The sequence below is a fragment of the Heterocephalus glaber genome, unplaced genomic scaffold (assembly GCF_053883595.1).
Source record: "Heterocephalus glaber isolate CG9 unplaced genomic scaffold, H.glaber_assembly_v1.0 deba00000071, whole genome shotgun sequence".
NCBI classification, from domain to species: domain Eukaryota; kingdom Metazoa; phylum Chordata; class Mammalia; order Rodentia; family Bathyergidae; genus Heterocephalus; species Heterocephalus glaber.
The window spans coordinates 19,033,334-19,055,455 of NW_028258137.1; the positions used below are offsets into that span (position 1 = coordinate 19,033,334).

General features: G+C 46.6%; 1 protein-coding gene across 1 annotated transcript; it reads right to left on the minus strand.

The window, feature by feature from the left end:
* Positions 1 to 225: 225 nt before the first annotated feature.
* On the minus strand, positions 226 to 20,677 carry Ces4a (carboxylesterase 4A). The gene is given in 14 exon segments (XM_087205554.1): positions 226 to 3,490; positions 4,805 to 4,865; positions 4,993 to 5,157; positions 5,789 to 5,939; positions 6,311 to 6,391; positions 6,888 to 7,028; positions 7,792 to 7,830; positions 7,953 to 8,057; positions 8,135 to 8,239; positions 9,275 to 9,428; positions 9,751 to 9,884; positions 9,955 to 10,096; positions 12,823 to 13,024; positions 17,688 to 20,677. Coding segments are annotated over 14 exon segments (1,743 nt in total). The 5' UTR covers positions 17,788 to 20,677; the 3' UTR covers positions 226 to 3,327.
* Positions 20,678 to 22,122: the final 1,445 nt, after the last annotated feature.

Here is a 22,122-nt window from a genome sequence, read left to right on the forward strand (position 1 = left end):
AATGAGGCATCCTGGCACCTGCCTGCAATCCCAGTACTCTGGGCAGAAGGATTGCAAGTTCGAGTGCCACACAGGGCTTGGTAAAACTCTGTCTCAAAAAATAAGAAGGGCTGGAGTTGTAGCTCAGTGCAAAGACCATGGGTTCAATCCCCAGTAACACACATACAAAAAAATTACAGTTTATTTATTTAATGATACTGTGAGTTCTACACAGGCTGCCCCAGGACCACCTTCCAGGGGGCTGACACTCCAGCCCTCACACAAGCTGCTACTTATGAGTGGGCAATTGATTGTCTCCTGTTTAGAAGCAGGCAAGGACATTCTTACTAAATTGCTTTTGCTGAGTGTCACCTGAGAATGGAGCTGCCACACTTCCTCTGGTTGTAGACCTCCCTCAGTGGTTGCTCTAGGTCTGAAATGAGGTGGAAGGAAGGGTAAGTCAGACAGATTGCATCAAACTCCTGCTCTACCACCACTAGCTATGACTTTGGGCAAAAGGTCTTTATATTGCTGTATCTTAATTTCCTCATCTGTAAAATGGGGATACTATCCACATGATAGGGTTGTTGTGAGGATAAATGTTTGCTTTTAAGGGGCTTCCCCCTTCCTTCAGCCATCCTTTCGCTTTTAGGGCTTAGTGCTAGAGTATGAAGGTTTGGGTATCCTCTTCCCACAGGTCTCTGAAGCTTCTGGTTGCTCCAGAGGCTCTGGAACCCCTAGAAGTAAGGGCTTAATTGGTGGGTGTGGTGGCACACATTTGTAATCCCAACACTCGGGAGATTAAGGCAGGCAGATTGCCATGAGTTTGAGGACCAGTCTGGGCTATGTAGTGAGTTCAAGTCCAGCCTGCACTACAAAGTGAGACCCTGTCTCAAAAAAAAAAATCATAGTTCAGGATATAAAATTGGTAGGATATTATACCAGTTTTGCTAGCCACATTGTTCACAATAACAAAGAGGGAGAAACAACCACAATGTCCATCAGTTAATAAGTAGATTTTTAAAATGTTATATACATACAATGAAATGTTCTTCAGCCTTAAAGAAGAAATGAGTTTGTTACATGCAACAACATGGGTGAACCTTGAAGAAATCATGCTAAATTGAAATAAGCCAGACACAAAAGGGCAAGTGTTATATGATTCCACTTTTTACATCCTTTTATATTTTTAGATCTAAAATGTCCATCAAAGCCTCATATGTTTGGAAGGTGATTGGATTATGGAAGCCTATAGCTTTCTTTCTTTCTTTCTTTCTTTTTTTTTGGTACCGGGATCGAACTTGGGTTCTTGTGCTTGCAAGGCAGGCGCCGGAGCCACTGAGCTAAATCTCTGGCACGGTGACTTGCTGATAGGAAGTGGAGGTAGGTCACTGTAGGCATGGCCTGGCTCCTCCCTTGACTCTCTGCTTCTTGTCCAGCATGAAATGACCATCTTTTCCTTAGCCATGCTGTTTCTTCTTTGGAATCAGCCAACCAGGAATTGAAATGTGAGCCAAAATAACCCTCTCCTTTAAGTTATGGGTGTTGGGTATTGTGTCTCAATGGCAAAGAAATTAACCAAGGTACCCCAGCCCCTTTTAATATTTGAGACAGGGTATCACTAAGTTGCCTATGCTCTGTTTGAATTTGCAGACCTCCTTCTTTAGCCTCCCAAAGTGCAGGGATTAATGATGTTCACCACCATGCCCAGCTCAATGCACCATACCTAGAAGAGTCAAATTCATAGTGATAGAAAATAGAATATTGTTACTATTCTACTTTAGTGTGAAGAGGGATAGTTTTAGTTTGGGGATGAGGAAAAAGTTATGGAGATGGACAGTGGTGATGGCTGCACAACAGTGTGGATATATGTAATGCCACTGAACTGAACATTTAAAAAATGATTAAAATGGGACTAAGGCAGTGATGGTGAAGTGAACCCTTTAGAGTTTTCAATAACAAATAGCCGGCTGTAGCACATGTGCCATAGGCTCGCCACCACTGACTGGGGAATGTAGCTCAGTGATAGAGCTCTTGCCTAGCATGCCCAAAATTCTGGGTTTGATCCTCAGTATCATTAAATAAATAAATAAATGTTGATTTTTTTTTTTTTTCTTTTGGTGTTACTGTGGATTGATCCCAGAGTTTTTTCACTAGCTACATCTCCAGCCCTTTTTATTTTTTGAGACAGAGACTTGCTAAGTCCCAGATGGGACTCAAATTTGCAATCCTGCCCAGAATGCTGGGATTACAGGTATGTACCAGCATGCCTGATTTATGTTATGTAGATTTTTCCACCAAGAAAAATTCACAAAAATCTGGGCATGGTGGTGTGCACCCATAGTCCCAGCTACTCAGAAGGTTGAAACAGGAAGCTTTCTTGAGCCCAGAAATTCGAGGGCAGCCTGGGCAATATAGCAAGGTCCCTATCTCAGAAAAACACATACATACTGTGGGCCAAACTTGCATGTTCCCAGGTTGGATGCAGGAGAGGCCAGAGAGTGAGGAGTACAGTACTGAGGCCTAAATGCATGGACAGTGAGCATGAGATGTGGCTGTCTTGATGTACTGGGGGATATGTTTGAGAAGAACTGAAGAAAGAGGTCAAGTGTTTGGCGGCCCAGGGAATATTGCTGTGGCCAGCTTCCCTTGACTGAGTGTGGCCTCACAAGCACAGCCCAGTAAAGGTCACGTAGAACTGCTCAGTTCCTCCCAGGGTGCAAATTGAGACACCATCCTCTACCCACCCATTTTACAAATGGGGACACCATGCCTCAAAGCAACACATCTTTATTGAAAACTATGTATACCACTATGTGTGTAGGCTTTGACGGGCACTGGAGGAGGAGACTGCAAGCTATCAGAGCTTTGCTGTGTCACACATAACCCGCCTAGGACCTCAAGGCTAACGTGAACAGGAACAAGGTTGAGCAGGATGGATGATGATAAATGACAAGCTGGGAACAATGGGCAGGGAGTGGCAGTCTCTGTGGACTTCCCATAAGAAAGGGCTGCAAGTAAATCTTAAAGGGTGGGAAGACTTGGAAAAGAGTTGTCCTGAGACCAGGGGTGTTTGGTACAGTGTAACAATGAATGAGCTTGGCCTAACCTGATGTGGACCATGAGATTTGTGGGTGTTGCAGGATATGAGGCTGGAGAAGGTGGTGCAGGGCCCCAAACCATACATAGGCTAAGTCTCTAGCTTTGGCCTGGAGACTCTCAGGAGCTTCTCTGGGTCCTAGATTGGGGGGGGGTGGGGACTCTTCACCCCAGATGTATCCATGGCTAGCTTCCCCAGGCCTGGGTGGTGGACAAGCCCTCCTGTATCACCTATTCTCCAAATCAGAATTATTTCTGCTTTTTGGGTGTCTGAAGCTGGTGTAGCCTTATCCAGAAGGCCATCTTCTTCTCCTTGAGCTTCACACCCACTCTTATGATAAAATCCAGCTGCAAGTAGTTTTCATCCTTGTCGAATCGTGGTCAGTAGGGCAGCTTCCCATCATTGGGGTTTCTGCCCCAGAGGAGGAAGGAGAAAGGATCCTTCTCATTTTTCTTGGCTCTGTGTCCTCTCACCCCTCCCTCCTTCCCCTTTTCCCTGGGAGTTTGGATCCAAAAGGGCTTTAAGGAGATGATGATATTTTATATTTAGATGGATTTGGGGGGGCAGTATTGGGTATTGCATGTAGGACCTTCACATTGAGATATATCTCCAGGCCTTAAAAATTTTTTTAAAAAAAATTTGAGACAGGGTCGTGTTAAATTGGTAAGGTGCCCAAGCTGGGTTCGAACTTGTGATCTTCTTGCCTCAGCCTCTCAGAAAACTGGGGTTACAGGTCTGTACCACCACACCTGGCTTTAGACAGATCTTTAAGGAAGGCTGGAGGACTTCCAGGCAGAGGGAACAGTATGTACAGGGTTTAGCAATACGGAAGACAAGGACTTTGGAGGAAGCCTAAGTACAGCATTATATGAAAACAGTATGAGTGAAGGGGATGTATGTGTGAAGGGCTTTACACAGGAGAGATCTTGATGGGCTTTTCATGCTAAACTAGGGGGCTAAGACTTTATTCTGGGAGCACTGGGGAATCACAGAGGGTTTTGAGCAGGTGAGCAACTTGATGAAATGGTATTTCAGAAAGATCCCTCTGGTATCATAGGAGGATAAAAGAGAGAAGGTGAAAATGGGAAAATAGTCAAGAGTCAGTCAAAAATACACTTCAGATACTACCTCTGCCTGAATCCTCCTCTGCCACCCAGGATACCTCCTCAGTGCTTTCAGAATGCCTAGTCTTAGCTAGCTAGGCATGGTGTCGCATGCCTATAATCCCAGCACTCATGAGGCTGAGGCAGGAGGATTGTTGCAAGTTTGAGGCCAGCCTGGGCTACACAGTAAGCTTAAGGCCAGCCTAAATGTCAGAGTGAGACCCAGCCAACCCAACCCAACCAAAACAAAACACCTTTAAAGTTCCCAATGCTCCCTCAGTATACCTCTCATTGAGCCTGATTGGAGTTTTGTTTTTATATGGCAAGCTGTGGAAGGACAGGGTGCACATCCATGACATCCTTAAATTCCAGCTCCCACTGCTGGAGCTCAGCATACAAGGGAGCATTGGTGAGTGACTCTTGAATGCTTGAGTGGATGAGGAGTGTGGGTTATGGGACAGAGAGGGACACTTAGGATCTCATGACTAAGTGAGAGAGGTGAGGGAAGGGACACTCTGGTGGGGTTGGCTGGGTAGTTCCTGTGGATATGCACAGGCAGATACCTAAAATAGCCAACCTTCAGGTCTAGCGCTGCCCAGATCTATTGGGGGACCAGACTCACCCTGTGCGGGCAAAATTGGCCCAGTATTTCATCATCCAGAGGCTGAGTGCCTTCTCTTTAACTGGGGACAGAATAGGATATGTTATTTGGGAGAGAGGAATGGGTGCTGACCTCCCAGACTTTCATTTGCCAGCATCCCAGACACTAGTGAAGAGAGGGGTCTGCCTGCACAGGCTGGGAGACTGGACACATAGTGGGGGCATCAGGTGGGGCTTTAGCACCTTTGGAGAAGGGTTTCCCAAAGATGAAACCAATCTCATCCCCATGGTCTGCCCCATCATTTCGAGGTTAGATAATTTTGCCTGAGGGAACATGGTGCTGAAACTGGTACAGGTAGACTTGGAAGCCAGTGTCTACGAACAGGGAAATTGAAGAGAGCTGCAGGAAAAGCTCCAGCCTGGGCCTCCCACCTACCCTATGAATCCCACCCACCTACATTAAGCAGAGAAAAGAGCTTTGGCTTCAAAGTCAAGGGAACAGATTTGAATCCTGTCTGTACTACTTAGATTTGCGATCCTAGGCAAGTCACTTAACCTCACTGAGTTCTTTGTCTGAAGAGTGAGCATACTAAAAGCTAATTCACATGATTGTGGCAAGGATCATGGACGCCTTCCTCTTCTCTCCTCTGAACCTTTCTTTCTTGGCCTGGCATTTAAGGGTCTTCAGTGTCTGCCCTTTCCAGCCATATATTCCCAATCCCCAGCCAACCTACATAAGACTTTCAAGTTGCCCCTTAGCCTGTCCTCTGAACCAAGAAGTCTTCCCTATGACCCTAGCTTTCTCATATGGGCTGGCTAAGGTTCTGTTCTTGTCTGTAGGAAACAGTCTTTCCTCTCATGAGATCAATGGCTACCTCTATGCATCTTGGAGCCCAGAAATGTAGAGAGAGTGGGAGGACAGTTGGTGAGCCCAGCTGGAAAGCAGCAGAGCTGGAGGGGAGGGTGGAGGGAACCAATGTGGTCACTCTTGGTAACTCCCCCATACCCCGGTGGTAGCGGGCAGCTTGCAATGTGGCATACACAAAGGTGCCATCTCCAGCTAGGTCAATCAAATGGTTCTGGACCATCTTCCAGTCATACTTATGGATGTCTCTCAGGTACTCGACCAGGAGTGGTATCTGCTTCTTGGTGATATTCTGGGTGGAGAGGCCACACTCACCCTGATGCCTACCATACCAGCTGGGCCAGAGATGGACACACCAGTGACTTGGACCCAGGCTTAGTCCTCTAGGAGTTCTGGGAAATGGGGGCTTCCAGAGATAGCTTCCTTTGGCTGATTCTTACCCCTGTTTTAGCTGCATAAAAACTACCTCCCCTGACCCTGAGGATGCCTGGGGACTGTTCCCATCAGCCTCTATCTGATCCTATGCCAAACCCCTGTGGGGACCTTCAAGAAAGACCCCATCCCTGGTGAGGGCCCTTTGCAAAGGGCAGCTACTAGGTTAAAAAAAAAAGTTAAGGGTCAGCACTGTTCAAACTGAGCACCCCTGCCCACTGGGGCCCTTACCAACAGGGTGCTGGTGCTCCAGAGAAGCTTGGTGAGGTTTTGTTTTTTCATTAAGCGTGGGTCAAGTGGGATCTTCAAGATCTGCTCACAAGACAAGGACCCAGGTGGGGATTAGGCCTGAGATCTTGCCCATCTGCATGGAGAATTCTCAGGCAGAGAACACAGCCCAGAAAAGGTCCATAACCATGTCGAATCCTCCAGTTCCCTGTTCGTCACTGCCACCTGGTCTAGAACTAAAGTGGGGCTGGGAGTGTCCATCCTGAGCTGGGGCATCTGCCCTGACTCAGGAGCAAAAGAGGGCCCCAGGGTTTATCATAGCCTTGAGGCTCAGGGATGGACACTATAAACTATCTAAACTATGATCTGAGAATTTGGGACCGCCAAACTTCCAAGAGGCCAACTTTCCCCCCTCCCTCCCATCATTCCTTGCCAGTTCTCCATGCACAGGGAACAAAGGAGATTCCTAAGCATTTGTGTGTCCTCAGAGGGACCCTTGGGAGCTAATCTGGTGCCTAGCAAGGCTCAAGAAGCTTCCTTTGCCACCCCAAAGTGATGAGCATCCTTCCCACTCACTCACATAGGGCAAGAGCCAATGGAACTCCTGGTTGTTGACACCTAGAAGGTAGGGCACAGGTGAAACCTGCCCCTGCATCAGGAGCACCACGGGGTCATCCAGGAACACCACACCATCCACCACAGGGCTCAGGAACCATATAATCTGCAAGGCCAGGGCATTTCTAGCCAGTCTCCCCACATATCCACACAGGGTCACCATGACCTTGGGTGTATAGTCAGCAGGTTGTCCTCCAGGACTGCTCTAACCTAGGTTCTTTGGGAAAAAAAATGGGGACTGGCCATGGTGACCCTTTGGAAAGTGGTTGTCGGAAGGGCCAGGACAGGACTAGGATACTCAGATTTGTGATGTGTGCCTCAGGTATCCATATGACTCATTCCCTCATCTCTTGAAAATATTTGCAAATTATCTCTTCAATGAGGCCTGCACTATCCATTTTATTTATTTATCTATTTTCTGGTATTGGAGATTGAACTCCAGGCCCCTCCTCCCACCTTTAAAAAATTTTGAAACATGATCCTGCTGAGTCTCAAAGTTGCCCAGGCTGGGCTTGAATTTATGATCCTCCTGCCTTAGCCTCTGAGAGTACTGGGATTACTGGCTGTGTCACCACACCCCACTTATCCATTCTATTTAAAATTCCATTCCTAAAAAGAAAAAGAAAAAAAAAAAGAAAAAAATTTCATCCCTTGCATTATGCCTGACCCCCTTACCTTCTCTATTTGTTGATATTCACTTATCACTTTCTAAGGAGATGACTGATTGATTGGGCTATTGTCCCTCTTCACTGGAACATCAGTTCCACTAGGGAAGGGATCTTGGCCTGAGCAATTCTCCAAGTATCCTGAGTGTCTAGCACACAATAGGGTTCCATAAATACTCAAATTTCAGAATGTGGCCAGCTTACCTCTTGAGGTTCTTTCTGCATGTTGGCATGGAAGAATTTCTGTGGGGGAGTGGAGAGGATCAGAATTAAAGGAAGTCTCCCCAGTGTGCTCCTCAGACAGGTTCCTTGAGGAAGTCATTGAGGTTTCTGTAGCCTGTGGGCAGCCAGAATGTTCTACTTACCATTTTCTTGGACACACGCATCACCTGAGCCCCTGATAGAGCCCTCAAACAGTTTACCATGATTCCTGTGTTGTTGTGGCTGCAGCCAGCCAGGGAAGCAACTTTCTGTCGAGAGAAGTGTGTTCATGGATGCTCCCATCCTGTCCCCTCTTGTTCAGTCCTGAGGGAGGAGAGATACCCACCTTGGCCACCTTCAGCGGGTCCTGAGTGATGAAGGTTTTAAGTACTGCAGTGCCACTCTGGGAAATGGCCTGATGGAAGAGACCCTGAGCTAGGGGTGACATCATCTGTAGGGGTGGGGAGCAAGGCACCCATGAGATACACAAGTAGGGATACTTTGCTCTTCCTATCTACCCCAACTGCCCTAGTTCTGTCCATACGGCTTCCTGCCTCAGCACCCCCCCCCCCATAGTGCTGGGATTACAGGCATGCAGCACCATGCTCATCTTTGCCTCTAATTTTTTGTTGTTGTTGTTCTGCCTCTATTTTGAAACCAGCTGCCATTATCTCCTCTGGGATAAATTCTGCTTCCCTGGCCCTACCATTCTCTCAGTTTGTCTCCAACTCTCTGTTTCAGTTTCTTTCCAACTTGATCCCATGCAGCAGGCTGAGCTACCTTTCTAAATGCACATCTGATTATATCACTTTCCTACTAAAAAGCTGTCCCTGCTCTCCAGTGCACTTTGGATAAAGTTGCTCAATTTCTCTGGGCCTCAGTTTCTTCATCTGTAGAATGGGAAAAATACTTTTCTCATGCGACTATTAAGAGAATTAAATGAAGGAATAGATGTAAAGTGCATAGAAGAGTGCCTGGCATTCAGGAAGTGTTCATGTGTTGGAGTATTATTATTACTGTGGCCTGCAAGGCCATGTATAATGTGGTTACTGCTCACTTTTCAGCGGGGGACCATTTAACCTATGCTCTACATACTCCTCACATCAGCAGTCCTTCAAGAGTATAAAGGTCAAAGCTGGATCTCCAACCCTGGCCCCTAACTCCCAGGCTTGGTCCGTGGTGGGGGATAGAACTCTGGGAGAAAGTGGGAAGGCAAGAGAAGAGGTGCTGTGTGCCCATGGGGAATTCACTGAGTATCCAAAGTGTCACCATCGCCCCCCCCCCCATTTTGTCATCAATGCTGTCCCTGAACAGAGCAGACACCCTTAGCTGTGAACAGTGGTATAATTGGCAGGATGAGGGCAGGTCTGCGGGCTGGCATTTTCCTGTACACTCGAATTTGCACATATGTCCATGCAGTGGAGAGGATACAATTGTGGGAACATGCAGGCCTGTGTCTGCTGCTCCATCAGGGCATTGCACTGACCAGTCCTGAGAAGCACATGGCGCCCGCGGACTGGCCAAACAGGGTCACGCTCTCCGGGTCTCCACCAAAGGCCTCGATGTTTTCCTGCACCCAGCTCAGAGCCGCCATTTGGTCCTGCAGCGCCCAATTCCCGCGGGCCTGGCTGTCACCAGTGCTGGGTGCATGGGATTTAAGGTCAGGGTCTCAAACTTCAATAGTCGGGATGCAGAAGGCTCCCAACCCACCCTGTTCCCCTTTACCTTTACCTTCTGAGACTCAGTCCTGCAACCTCACCTTCTTTAGTTAGCGTTAGGCTCAACCCACTGAAAAAGTATCCAGGCTCGCCTCTCCCAGTAAGTATCAGGCCCAGCCTCTACCACCCATTTCCCAGTGGCTGTTCCCTGGGCCACGCCTCTCCACTGCCGCCAGTCCCCGCCTCCTCCACCCGGAGATGCCGTACAGAGGAGGCCCCGCCCCTTGCGTCCGGCCCCGCCCACCTCAGGAATCCCGGGACGCCGAGCCGGTACTGCAGAAACACGAGCACCACTTTTTCGCACGCGGCGAACTCACAGCGTTCGTAGGTGGAAGCGGAGCCGACGAGGAAGGCGCCTCCCGGGAAACAGACCACCACCTGAGCAAGGAAGGCCGAGGCCTGAGCGGGGCGGAGTGGGACGACGAGGAGTGGGAGACCGAGTACTCACTGGCAGCGGAGGATCCCCACGCGCGCGCACTGGCGCGTACACGTTCAAGTACAGGCAGTCCTCGCTGAAGCGCAGCCACTTGTACCATTTCCGCGTGTTGAAGTACATGGAGGTCGCCTGCCCCCAGGTTTCCTGAAGACACCTGCGGGCACGGTATGACTTTGTTTTTTTTTTTTTTTTTTTTGGTACCGGGGATCGAACTCGGGTCCTTGCACTTGCGAGGCAGGCGGCGGAACTACTGAGCTAAATCCCTGGCCCCACAGTATGACTTTGGACAATGGCTCAACGGCAGTGGGGAGAATAGTTTCAATCCATGGGCCGCAGTAGGGGATAGAACCACAAGCAAAATCCAGGCAGCATCTACCCCTTACATCCCCAGAGGCCTCCACTAGTTTTGAGTTGCAGGGTTGAGAGGCAGGTGGGCCTCCCTAGAATCCCCTTTATCCAGATACATATGGCTACTTGCTTCCCACCTCCAAGCCTCTGTACTGCTGTTGTCTTTGTCAAATGCCTTCTTCCCAGTAAGCTCCTGTTCATGTTTGAGGCCAGCTTGGGTGGTGCTGGGCACTTCTCCATCTTATGTCCTCCAAAGCTCTGTCCCCTCTTGACCGTAGTACTGGTCAGAGTCATTTCAGTTGGTTATTTTTCTCCACAAGTGGCCAAGCACACCTGTGAGCAGGGATGGACATGGATTCATCTGAGGCCTGGCACCCAACCCAGTGCCCTGTATTGTGTAGACATTGAGTATCTGTGGAGTATGGGCTGCCTGGCCACCTCACCCTTTTCCTCCTGCTGGCCCAGCCCCTAAGGTGGCTATTGTAAGGTTGACTGGACCCGTTTGGTTGGGTGCAGGAAACCTGTCTGCCTGTTCCTCCTCTTCCTTTTCCCGGTCCCATCCCCAGGGCATCACAGCCCCCTCTCTTTCCCAACAACACGGAAACCTGCCTTATCCAATGCTCTCCTCTTCCACCCACCTTCCCCAGCAACTGTCCTTGTTCTCTTTCCCCTAGGCCAGACTTTTACCTGGTATTCTTTCCCTCCACCCTCACCTGGCCTCTTCAAGGCCTCCAGCAGGCCATGTATCTGTATTTCTATACATTGTCCTAGGTCTTCCTTGCTTCATTACTTGGCAGCAGCTTATGTTATTGATAAGGTACTGTCTGATAAGCCACATCCGGCCCCTCACTAGGAAAACCAGTACTCTTTGGCCAAGAGGGAGCAGCTGAAGCAGAAGAATGGGGAAGAGAGGGGCAGAGAAGGGATGTAAAAAAAGTTAAGATATATTATGTACGTGTAGCACTCCTCACGATGAATGTCATTATGTACTGCAAACGTACTAATAAAAATAAATGAACAGCTGAGGCTTCTGTTCTCATCTCACTACAAAAGGCATTCTTGTCATGGGCAACAGTGATCTCCATTCTGCTAAGTCCCTGCTGCTGTTTTACTTAACCCTGGCAGCCCTCAAGGTAATTGACCATGCCCCTGTTCTAAGCAATCCACAAATCTTTACACTTGACACTCTGTTTCAAATAGCCCTTATCATGTCAGTGCAGGGCCTGTATTCCAAAAACTGACACACATTCTTCTATGCAATGGACACCAGATCCTCAGGGTTCTAATGGTCATCTCATGTTCTGTCACTCGTTCCAAGTAGTAGTCACAGAATGTTCTAAATAGCCAGGCCTGGTGGTGGATGCCTGTAATCCCAGCCCTTGGGAGGCTGAAGCAAGTGGATTGCATTGTGAGTTCAAGGCCAGATTGGGCTACATAGTAAATTCAAGGCAAACAACCAGCCTACAACCAATCAACCCATCAATCAATCAATCAGTCAAACAAACAAAAACAATGCTCTAAATAATGGTTGTGGAATCTTCAGAATGCTTGGGGTACACTCAACAACCAGTGTTCTAACAATATCCTGGTATTCTAGTAATGGTAATGTTCCTTTTTTTGAACCCAGAGGCTCTTTACATCCTAGGCAAGTGCTTTACCACCACACTACTTCCCTGGCCCCACAGCTGGTCATGTTCTAACAGTGGAGACCTTTTCTTAACAACTACATACACAGGTGGGAGTTGCAGTATTTTTTCTCCCACCAGTGAATGTATTCATTACAGAGTTCCTATACAACTGGGAGTTGTAGGCTTTTTTTTTTCTATAGCAGCTGACATTGATACTGAAGGTTCTCACAATAGACATTTTTCTAAACCCTATCCTTTAATCAGTTGATGCTAAACATTGTTATAAACACTGTTAATGATTGCCACAGAATGTTTTGGGCAGTGGATTGATTACTCAATGATCTAAATAAACAGTAAATACATTTGTTCTGGATAAACTGCCAAGCTCAGTGTTTCAAAGGGAGGTCATTGCCCCAATCTTCCTGTGTGACTCAGACTAGTTGGAGGTGGCAGCAAAACCCTGGGGCTTGAAAATTGAAACTGATCCTGTATGTTCCCATCTTGGAGCTCCCTCTGCAGGGAAGTACTGGCAGTGCCTTGTGTATTTGTTTCCAGGCTCAAGCCTGAGCGGAGAGCTCTGGGGTTGCTCAGGAGGCTAGGGAGGGAGGGAGTGCTGCTTCTCAGCTGCACTTAGGAAACTCAGTGCCCCAGAAGGTCCTGGAAACAGAGACTACTTCCCCCTTACCTGGAGCTCTCCTGTGCAAAACCATGACCAGTTATCAGTGCCTTCAACATCATTTGGAAAAACCATCTCGTTATTCAGGTGTGGAAACTGAGGCCCAAAGGGGGCCACAGGCCTGCCTATGCTCACACAGTATGTTTATCTCTGAGTTGTTCAAAGCCCCACCCAGAGGCAGGTACTGGTCCTCAGGGTCTTCCCACCTCCCAAACTTTGGGCTCTTACGCAGGAGGGTAGGTGGTGGCATGTCTGACTCCTTTCCAGGGCTCTGGGGACTTAGGTGGAGCAAATCTGAGGGCACCCACAGGAGGTTTGGAGAAAGTGATTCCCAGGAAGACATGGAGGAGTGTCTTCCCCACGTGCACATCCTTTCCCTGGAGGGTCCCATATTTGGTGACTACCAGAGGCTCCTGGCCATGCACAGCACCTGGGAAGAGAGGGAAAAATGGTCATCCTGGCTCAACTGCTCTGAGCCACAGATGAGACTCTGGCCCATCTGCCATGGGAGCCACTGTTACTTTTCACAACAGTCAAAAACTTGCAGGGCTTGATGGCGCACACCTATAATCCCAACACTCAGCAGGTTGAGGCAGAAAGATCACTGTGAGTTTGAGGCCAGCCTGGGCTACATAGTGAGTTCTAGGCCAGGCTGGACTACACAGCAAGACCCTGTCTCAAAAAACAAAACAAAAGGGCTAGGGATTAGTGGCACAGTGCCTGCCTCGTAAGCGCAAGGTCCTGAGTTTGGTTCCTGGTATTGGAAAAAAAAAAGACTGTCACTTGTTTGATATCAATACAGCTACACTTCTTTTCATCTTTCTTCTTCTTTTCTTTTCCTTTCCTTTCCTTTCTAATGGCACTGGGACTTGAACCCAGGCCATTCACACTAATTTACATCCCATCTTTTGTTTTTTGTTTTGGTACGGGGAATCAAACTGCTTGCAAGGCAGGCAGTGGAACCACTGAACTAAATCTCCGGCCCCATCCTGTCTTTTTTTAATTTTTAAATTTTGAGACAGGGCCTCAGTAAGTCCCTAAATTGTCCAGGCTGGGCTCAAACTTTGCAATCCTCTGCCTTGGCCTTCCAGGATGCTGAAATTATAGGCATTCATCATCACTCTTAGCTTTTTTGTTTGTTTTTTGAGATGGAATCTTATTAGGTAGTCTAGGGTAGCCTTGAACTTGGCAACCCTTCTGCCTTAGCCTCCAGAGTAGCTGGGATTACAGGCATGGGCCACCATATCTGGCTACACTTCTTGTTGCAAATATATGCCTGGTTTATTTCTGGGAAGGAATCAGATATATATATATATATATATATATATATATATATATATTCTCACTTTGTTTTGTTTTTTTGTTTTTTTGTTCTTTTTGGTACGGGGGATTGAACTTGGGTCCTTGCCCTTGCACAGCAGGTGGTGAAACCACTGAGCTAAATCCCCGGCCCTCACTTTGTGTTTTGAGATAGGATCTCTTATGTAGTTCAGGCTGGCCTTGAGCTCAGTGTATAGCCCAGGCTGGCCTCAAATTCATGGCGATCCCCCAGCCTCAGCCTCCTGAGTGCTGGGATTATAGGTATGCATCACCTCGCCTGGCTATATTCTCACTTATATACACACTTGCAGCAGTGGTCACCTCCATGTAAAAATTTATCATATTTCTACATAAGAAGATGTACATGAACACAGCTCATCTACAAAGAAGCATGCAGAGCTGGGCATGGTGGCAGTTGCCTATAATCTGGAACTCAGGGAAGCTGAGGCAGGAGAATCACAAGTTTGAGCCAAGCCTTACCCCATCTCAAAATAAAAAATAAAAAAGGCCTTGGATATAGCTCATCACTAAATCCCTGGGTTCAGTGCCCACTACCCCCCCACACACACAAAGAATAAGAAAAGAAAGGAAAATGAGTATGGTGGCACACACCTGTGATCCTAGCATATAGGGGGCTGAGACAGGAGGATTGCTGAGTTTTGAGGCCAGCCTGGGCTACATCGTGAATTCAAAACCAGCTTAAACTACATAGTGAGACCCTGTTTCAAAACATCAAAAAAAAAAAACCCCACCAAAAATAAAGACAAACAAACAAAAAGAATAGAAAAAAAGATATGGAAATACAAGAGTCAAACACATGCACAACTTCATGCATGCATAGATATATAAGTACTGTACAGTTATATAGGTTACACCATATCTCTCCACAGGATACATTCACATATTACACACACAGTAAAACCATACCCACATCATAGCCAAGTGTGGAAATAGATATGAAATAGATCAAGTTGAGAGCTAAGTGTGGTGATACAGACTTGGAAGGCTCAAGTAGCAGGATCACTGTGCGTTCAAGGCCAGCCTAAACTACATAGCGAAACTCTGTCTCAAAAAAAATAAGTTGAATTCAGCCATCTACCTATTGGTACTTGCTTTTTTCTAGGCAGTCATCCTGTCCTACTCCTACTGCCAAGGATTGGTGAGACCTCACGTCCATGTCCTTGAAGAACCCGTGTCTATTTTTCACCTTCCTTCTCAAAACAGAATCGTTCTGTCTGAGCACCTATCTCTCAGAGCTCATGGTGCAAAGTGACAGAAATCAAATGTGATCCAAATAATTATTGTGCTTGGCTGTGGATCAAAATCATTAGGAGAAATCATTGTGAAAATACAGATTCCTAGGCCCTACCCCACTCCGAATGAGAGTCTCAGAATTGTGTCAAGAAATTAAATTTATGGGCTGGGGATTTAGCTCAGTGGTTTCGCCACCTGCTGCGCAAGTGCAAGGACCCAACTTCGATCCCCAGTACCAAAAAAAAGAAATTAGATTTGTAAATCTCTCCAGGAGATTTTGTTGCGACTGCTTTTGGGAACAGCATTTGGAATTGGTGTGATAGAGCACACTCTCATGCTCCCAGCTGCAGGTGGCCCCAAAATACCTCCTGCCCACATCCCCAGGTCTCCCCAGGTCTTACATAAGCCACATCTGAACACAAAAGAGTGACTGTAACAATGGCTCTTGGGGATGGAGGCAGGTCAGTAGGGCAAGGGACATTCTCGTACCTCCTCTGTGCATGCAGGTCTGGCACTGGCCCTGGGAGAAGTGGGGGAGGCCCGAGGCCTCTCAGCAGAAGAGCAGTGGCCAGCCTGTGGTCTCAAGTCTCATAGGACACATCCAGAAGGCTAAGGTCTGTCACCTGGATTTTCTGAATCTGAGGGCCATTTTTGATGCAATAGCCAACAGCTGTCATTTATGAACCTTTTGTTATAGCCCGGCTCTGTATTATCTCACCCCATTTTCCCTAAAACTGAATAGGGAAAATGGTACTACACAGATATGGAAACAGGAGCTCAAATAGGTAGGTAATTTGCCTAGGTCATTTGGAGATAACCCACATCAAAGCTTGCTCTAAACCATCAGAGCTCTGCTCTGTCTAACCACCAGCTTTAGGTGCATGTGGGGGAACAATATGGCAAAGTGTACTTTTCCCCTGAACAAGAGCTTCCGTGGCCTGGGTCTGATCCCAATTGGCTATGCAGAGGTGACATGGAAACACTTATGAAAACAGTTCTTATTAGTAGTCATAAAGTGTTACTTAAAAGCTGGAGTTAAAAGAATTAAGATATGCTATTGGCTATGCATGGTGGCTTATGCTTGTATTCCTAGCCCTCAGGAGGCTGAGCAGGAAGATTGCTATGAGTTCCAGGCCAGCCTGGACTACACAGTGAGACTTGTCTCACAAAACAAAAACAAAATGAAAAAAATACTACAATGAAAAAAAAGAGCACCAAGTAAATAAGCTAGTGTTTTTTTAAAAAAGATATGTACTTGTACCAACTCCCATGATGAATATAGTCGTTATGTACTTCAAACATGTACAAAGAAAAAAAAAGCTCAAATTACAGCTACTACCTGAAAAATTAAAAAATGATATCCAATTCTGGTGAAGATATACTGAAAAGGACATTTGCAGACACTGTTGGTGGATAATAAGTTTATACAACATCATGGGAAAATAATTTGGACAAATGTATAAAGGGCCATGAAACATTTACGTGCTTTGATTCAATAATTCCATTTCTCAGTCTTTCCTTGATGTCAGAATCACTAAGACAATGACTGTTCTGATCCCTAGTGGATACTGAGAACATCATATTTATCTAGGAACCAAGCAAAGTAAATATAACTATAAACTGCCTTCAGTAAGATTTTAAGTTAAAAAAAAGAGCAGAGTGTAAAATTGTATACAGCTAACATTATAACTGTATATAAATGTACAACAGAAAGACTAAAGAAAGTGCACCAAAATGCTAAAAGTAGTTTTAGCAAAGTTCCCCTCAAATTAAAGTCATGTATTTACATATGCAAAAATAATTTATAATAGAGATTAGAGGAGTGGTCACTTTGAAGGTATTGACTAGGAAGAGGTACATAGGATGCTGGGAATATGATGCTAGATCTTGAGAGTGGTTACATTGTGTATCTATATTTTGAGTGGGGCTGGGGATTTAGCTCAGTGGCACCGCTCCTGCCTCACAAGTGGAAGGTCTTTAGTTTGATCCCCAGTACCACACTCACACACACAAAATTATAATGTATTTTGTGTATATGTGTGATATAATTAATATAATATATAATTGTACAGTTAAGATATATGCATCTTGCTGTATATATATCTTATACCCAAACTTTTCTTAATGTGGTATGTGGTTTTCACAGTCCAAAATACAATACTAGTTTTTAAAAAAAGAGGCAGTAAAGAAGTCCATGTAGAAGAGAGGGAGGCAGAAGCAGGACTCCTGCTAAGGAGAAGGAAGGAAGAGGGAAAGAAGGAGGGACAAGGACAGGCCATATTCTTGGATCTCCTTATTGGTTTTGGGAGTCAGATCTCCTTCACATGCACACTTTACAGAGCAGCCCCAGGGCTCAGAGAAGAAGCAAAAGGTCTTGTTCAAATTTCCAGCTGATGGGTGGATTAGTCCCTGAGCCAGCACTGCCCATCTGCCCAGGCCTTGTCTAAATGCTCCTTCCCTGCTGTCCCAGGAGAGGCTGAGCTGGGTCTGACCCTCTCAGGAATGGTTGAAGGTCTTACCTAAGGCTGTGTGTACCACCAAGCAGAGGGCAAGCCTCCAACTCCGAATCCACCTCATGCTGCAGTCAGCTCCTGCCCCGGGCCAAAGTGATGTCAACATGCTGATGGTAGCTGTGACTGCCACTTTTATCTTCCCTTCATTCCTAGCAGCAGGAGGGGGCAGGAGGAATTATGACCAGCTTCTGACCAACCCAGTCTTGTTTTTTGCCTTTGACAACAGGTCACAATAGATGTAACCCTTACCCACTTTGCTCGTGTGTGGGCAATGGCTTAAAGCTAGGCAGGTGTGAGTCAAGTTCTGAGCATACAGTAGGTGCCAAGATCAGAGTCAAACACTGGATCACTTGACCCCTCAGCCTCCAGGTTTCCTTTCTGTGAATTTAAGGGCCTTGGGCCATCCTGCTCCCCTCTGACTTGTCCAGTCCTTTCTGCAGTCTTTCTCTTGCTCTGGCTCTCTCAGCCAGGATCACTGTGGAGCAGGAGGCCCCGTGCCCAGGATAGGACAACAGTGTGGTGGTCGAGCTCATGGGTTTCCAGTCGAACTTGGGGAGCCGACCTAGAAGCAACTGTGAGATCTGGAGGGGCACCTAGTGAGCCCAGGGCCATGTAATGGGAAGGAAGTTTCTCTTTACTAATCCTCTAAGTAAAAGATGAGGAGGAGTCAGCCATGTGAAGGAATTAGTCAAACAAAGATTCTGCCTGAAATTTGGAGCCGCAGGAGCATGGGGGATACAGGGAAAGAGAATCAAAGAATCTGAATTATGGACATGTTCTCAGGCCATTTTCTAGAAAATCCTTGTATGCTGATTTGACTTGGAGACTTTAGGTTCACTGTGGCCTGGGGATTAGGATGGCATATTGTGTCCCTTCTTTGTTATACCCTTGCTGTTGGCAAAGTAGATGTCTTCACCTGGTGGCAATCATGTGGATGTCTCCTAAGGTTATTGCCTACAGCCTTTGACCGAGAAATGTGTTCTGAGAGACTGTCCAAAACATACAAGAAACTGTTTACACAATCACTACCTAACGCCTTATTTTGCTTCACTCCAAAACACCTGGAGGGAATGGGGGAAGAAATGTTACAGCTACAGGATGTAATAAGCTCAGAGTAGGTAGTGACATGTCCCACAGCTTCTGCAGCAGCAGCTGGCTTAGTGTGAGCCAGGCTGCATGAATCTGAATCCCGGCCTTGTCATGCATGAGCTGTGTGACTTTGGGCAAATCACTTAACTTCTGCCAGTCTCCATTTTATCATCTGCAAAATCAGGATAAGAATAGAGCAGATCTCTTAAGATTGTAGTGAAGGTTAAGTGAGATAAAGAAAGTAAAGCAGGTCAGGCATAGTGACACACCTATAATCTCAGCACTCTAGGAAACTGAGGCAGGATGATCACCAAATTTGAGCCCAGCCTGGGCAATTTAATGATTTAACAAGCTCTGTCTCAAAAGAAGAGGAGTGGGGGTAGGGATATAATTAAGTGCTAGGTTCAATTCCCAGGTCCATGGTGGTAGTGGTGGTGGAAATAAAAGAAAAAGAAAGAGAAAGTAAAACACTCTATGGAGGAAAGGGTCCAGGAGGACCTCCCCCTCCCATTATATCAAAATTTGAGGATTCTCAAGACTCTTACATAAAATGGTATATTTTCATGTAAACTACATATATCCTCCAATATATTTTTATTTATTTATCCTCCAATATACTTTAAATCACTCCTAGAGTACTTAAAATTACTAATACACATAAATGTTAAACCGTGTTGTTTCGGCAATAACAATAAGAAAAAAAGTATGTGTGTAGTACAGATGGTTTGTTTGTTTGTGTGGTACAGGGTGTTCTTAAATCCCTAAGGTACCCAGACTGGGTTTGAACTTTTGATCTTCCAGTCTCCGGGCTGGGCTTACAGGTGTGCACCATGTCACCCAGCTCATATTTTCTTTCATGAGCTTCGTAGAAGATTCACAGTGTGGGATTTTTTTTTTTGTGGGGGCAGTTGAAACAGGTTCTAGCTGTGTAGTTAGGCTGGTCTTGAACTCCCGGCGATCCTCCTCAGTCTCCTAAGTGTGGAGATTACAAGCATGGCCCACAACACCCGGCTTTCAGTGCGATATTTTTTTTTTTTTTGGAAACAGGGTCTCACTATGTAGTCCGCGGTGGCCTTGAACTCACTATGAAGCCCAGGCTGGCTTCGAACTCATGCTTCAGCCTCCCGAGCACTGGATTATAGGCATGCACCATGACACCCAGCTCAATGTAGGATTTAAAGAGATAGCTATGAGAGGATAGGAAAGGCAGATCTGGGGAAGTAAGATCTACCAGCAGCTCTATCTGGCCCATCTTGACTCATCTTCTCTTTTCATCATCTCCTGCTGGGCTCCCCTGTGGGTTGTGACTACATCACCAGGAGTATGGAACTTAGGCTACAGGAAACAAAGGAACGTATTCTTTCTCTGCTGAAGCTCTTAACCAGCATCCTGGAGTATATCTGAAAGCACAGGTCTAGCAGGGGAAGGGCCTCTAGTCCTGGTAGCCAGCCACCTATAGTCTCCCTTACCAAGATGTACCGTTCCTTGGCCAGTTCTGCGTGGGCCTTATGAGCCAGTCTTGCCAACAGGTGGCCCCTGCTTTTGCCACCTCTCCCCAGAGAAGGAACAACCTTTCACCTGGCCCATATAGAAAGCAGTTGTGGGGCCAGGGATTTAGCTCAGTGGTTCTGCTGCCTGCCTCAAAAGCACAAGTTCCTGAGTTCGATCCCCGGTACCAAAAAGCAGTTGTGCCTGGGAAGGCACCTCAATGGGATGTCCAGGTTACATATGGCCTCATCCAGTGTGAACATGGGCCAGGGAACACTGAATAGGCAACCAGGTCAGCCAGGTGCCCTGCCGTACCATTATCTTAGGGATCAGAATCAGATCTTGGGAAGCCAAATGTTATTTTTCCACATATCTTGCAAGAGTTTTCTTGAGAACATTCATAAGTTTCTTGGCTGCACAAAGGGAATACAGGCAATGATGTGGAATGGGCTTTGACCTCTGAGTCTGACAGATGTAGATTCCAAGTTGACTTAGTTGCTCACCATCTATATGTTACCATGGGTGATGAGGTCCTGGACAGGTTCTAGGTTCTTATATGCTACGAACAAAGAACTGGATATGGCATGCAGTGGTAAGGAAAAAGCAGCAAAGTTTATTTAGTCAACAGTACGCTCAGAGTGAGTGGATCACACCAGTGGAAAGGAAAATGCCATGAGTGTTGAAGGTACTGAGTTGAGGGATTTAAAATGTGTCGGATGTAGGGTGCCTCTCATGGGACTGCCAGAGCATGATTGACAATGTGATTGATGGTGCTGAGTCATGTCACCTGTGTCTATTGCACACGTCCTTTCTTATAATTCACTATTATAATTGGACATATGAGATGCAGTACATATGTACAAACCTTCAATGAGCTCCGAAGAAAGGTTATATTGGTCATTCAGGGGGATCTGTCACACATGACTCCTGGTTTTGAATTTTGGAATTTTCTAGGGCAGACTCAGGGGTCTTTCTTTTCTTGTTTCTGCCTCTGGGTAGTGAGCCTTAGGACAAAGGTCTAGGGCTTGGTCCTGGGACATTACCCAGATTCAGGTGAGTGGAGGGGAGTAGCCCCATAGCTACAATTGTACTATCTGTATTTTCTCTTAACAGATTTAAAAGGCAATTATATGAAATACAGTAATGTGTTTACAATCTGTTATTGGTCTGACAATAGTTGAAATGTAATATATTTGCCAGTGACAGAACAAAGGAAATGGGTGGGAGTGAAGCTGTTTTGCTTATGCTGTTTCCTCTGTGTCAGTGGTGGTGAACCTATGGCACTCGTGCCACAGGTGGCTGTTTGATGTCATTGAAAACGCTGAAAGATTTGCCATCACTGATTTATGTGGAATGCCCTTCCTTGTGCAGTCAAACTAGGGGACTCCTGGTTATCCTCCAAAATCCAGCTTATCCCCTTCTAGGGTGCCTTTCTGGATGTCCTGTATACCCCTATAGGTCAGCCAGATCCTGCAGCCTTTTGCCTGGTTTCAACGTGCCCAGCCTTATTACATAGACAAGGAACCCAAGTCCTCTGTGATAGGAAAGACCTGCCCAAGCTCTTGGGTAGCTCCAGCCTAGAGCGAGGCTGAGTGTCAGGGTCTGGCCTGGTTGCCTGCAGAGGTGCTTGGAGTGGGGTACGGCGTGGGGAGTGGGAGGGGGGTGGGTGAAGGGGCTCTGACCCGAGCCTGTTCTCTTGGAGCCTCTGATCCAACTGGGAGATAATGGAGGAATTTCTACCATCTGCCTGTATGTCAGGTGACCTCCACGGGGGCAGTCCCAAGCCTGACTTCAGAGGTCCCAGGTACCTTCAAGGCCCCTCTTGCTGCTGTAACTGATACAATCTCTTTTCCCAGAACTCTGG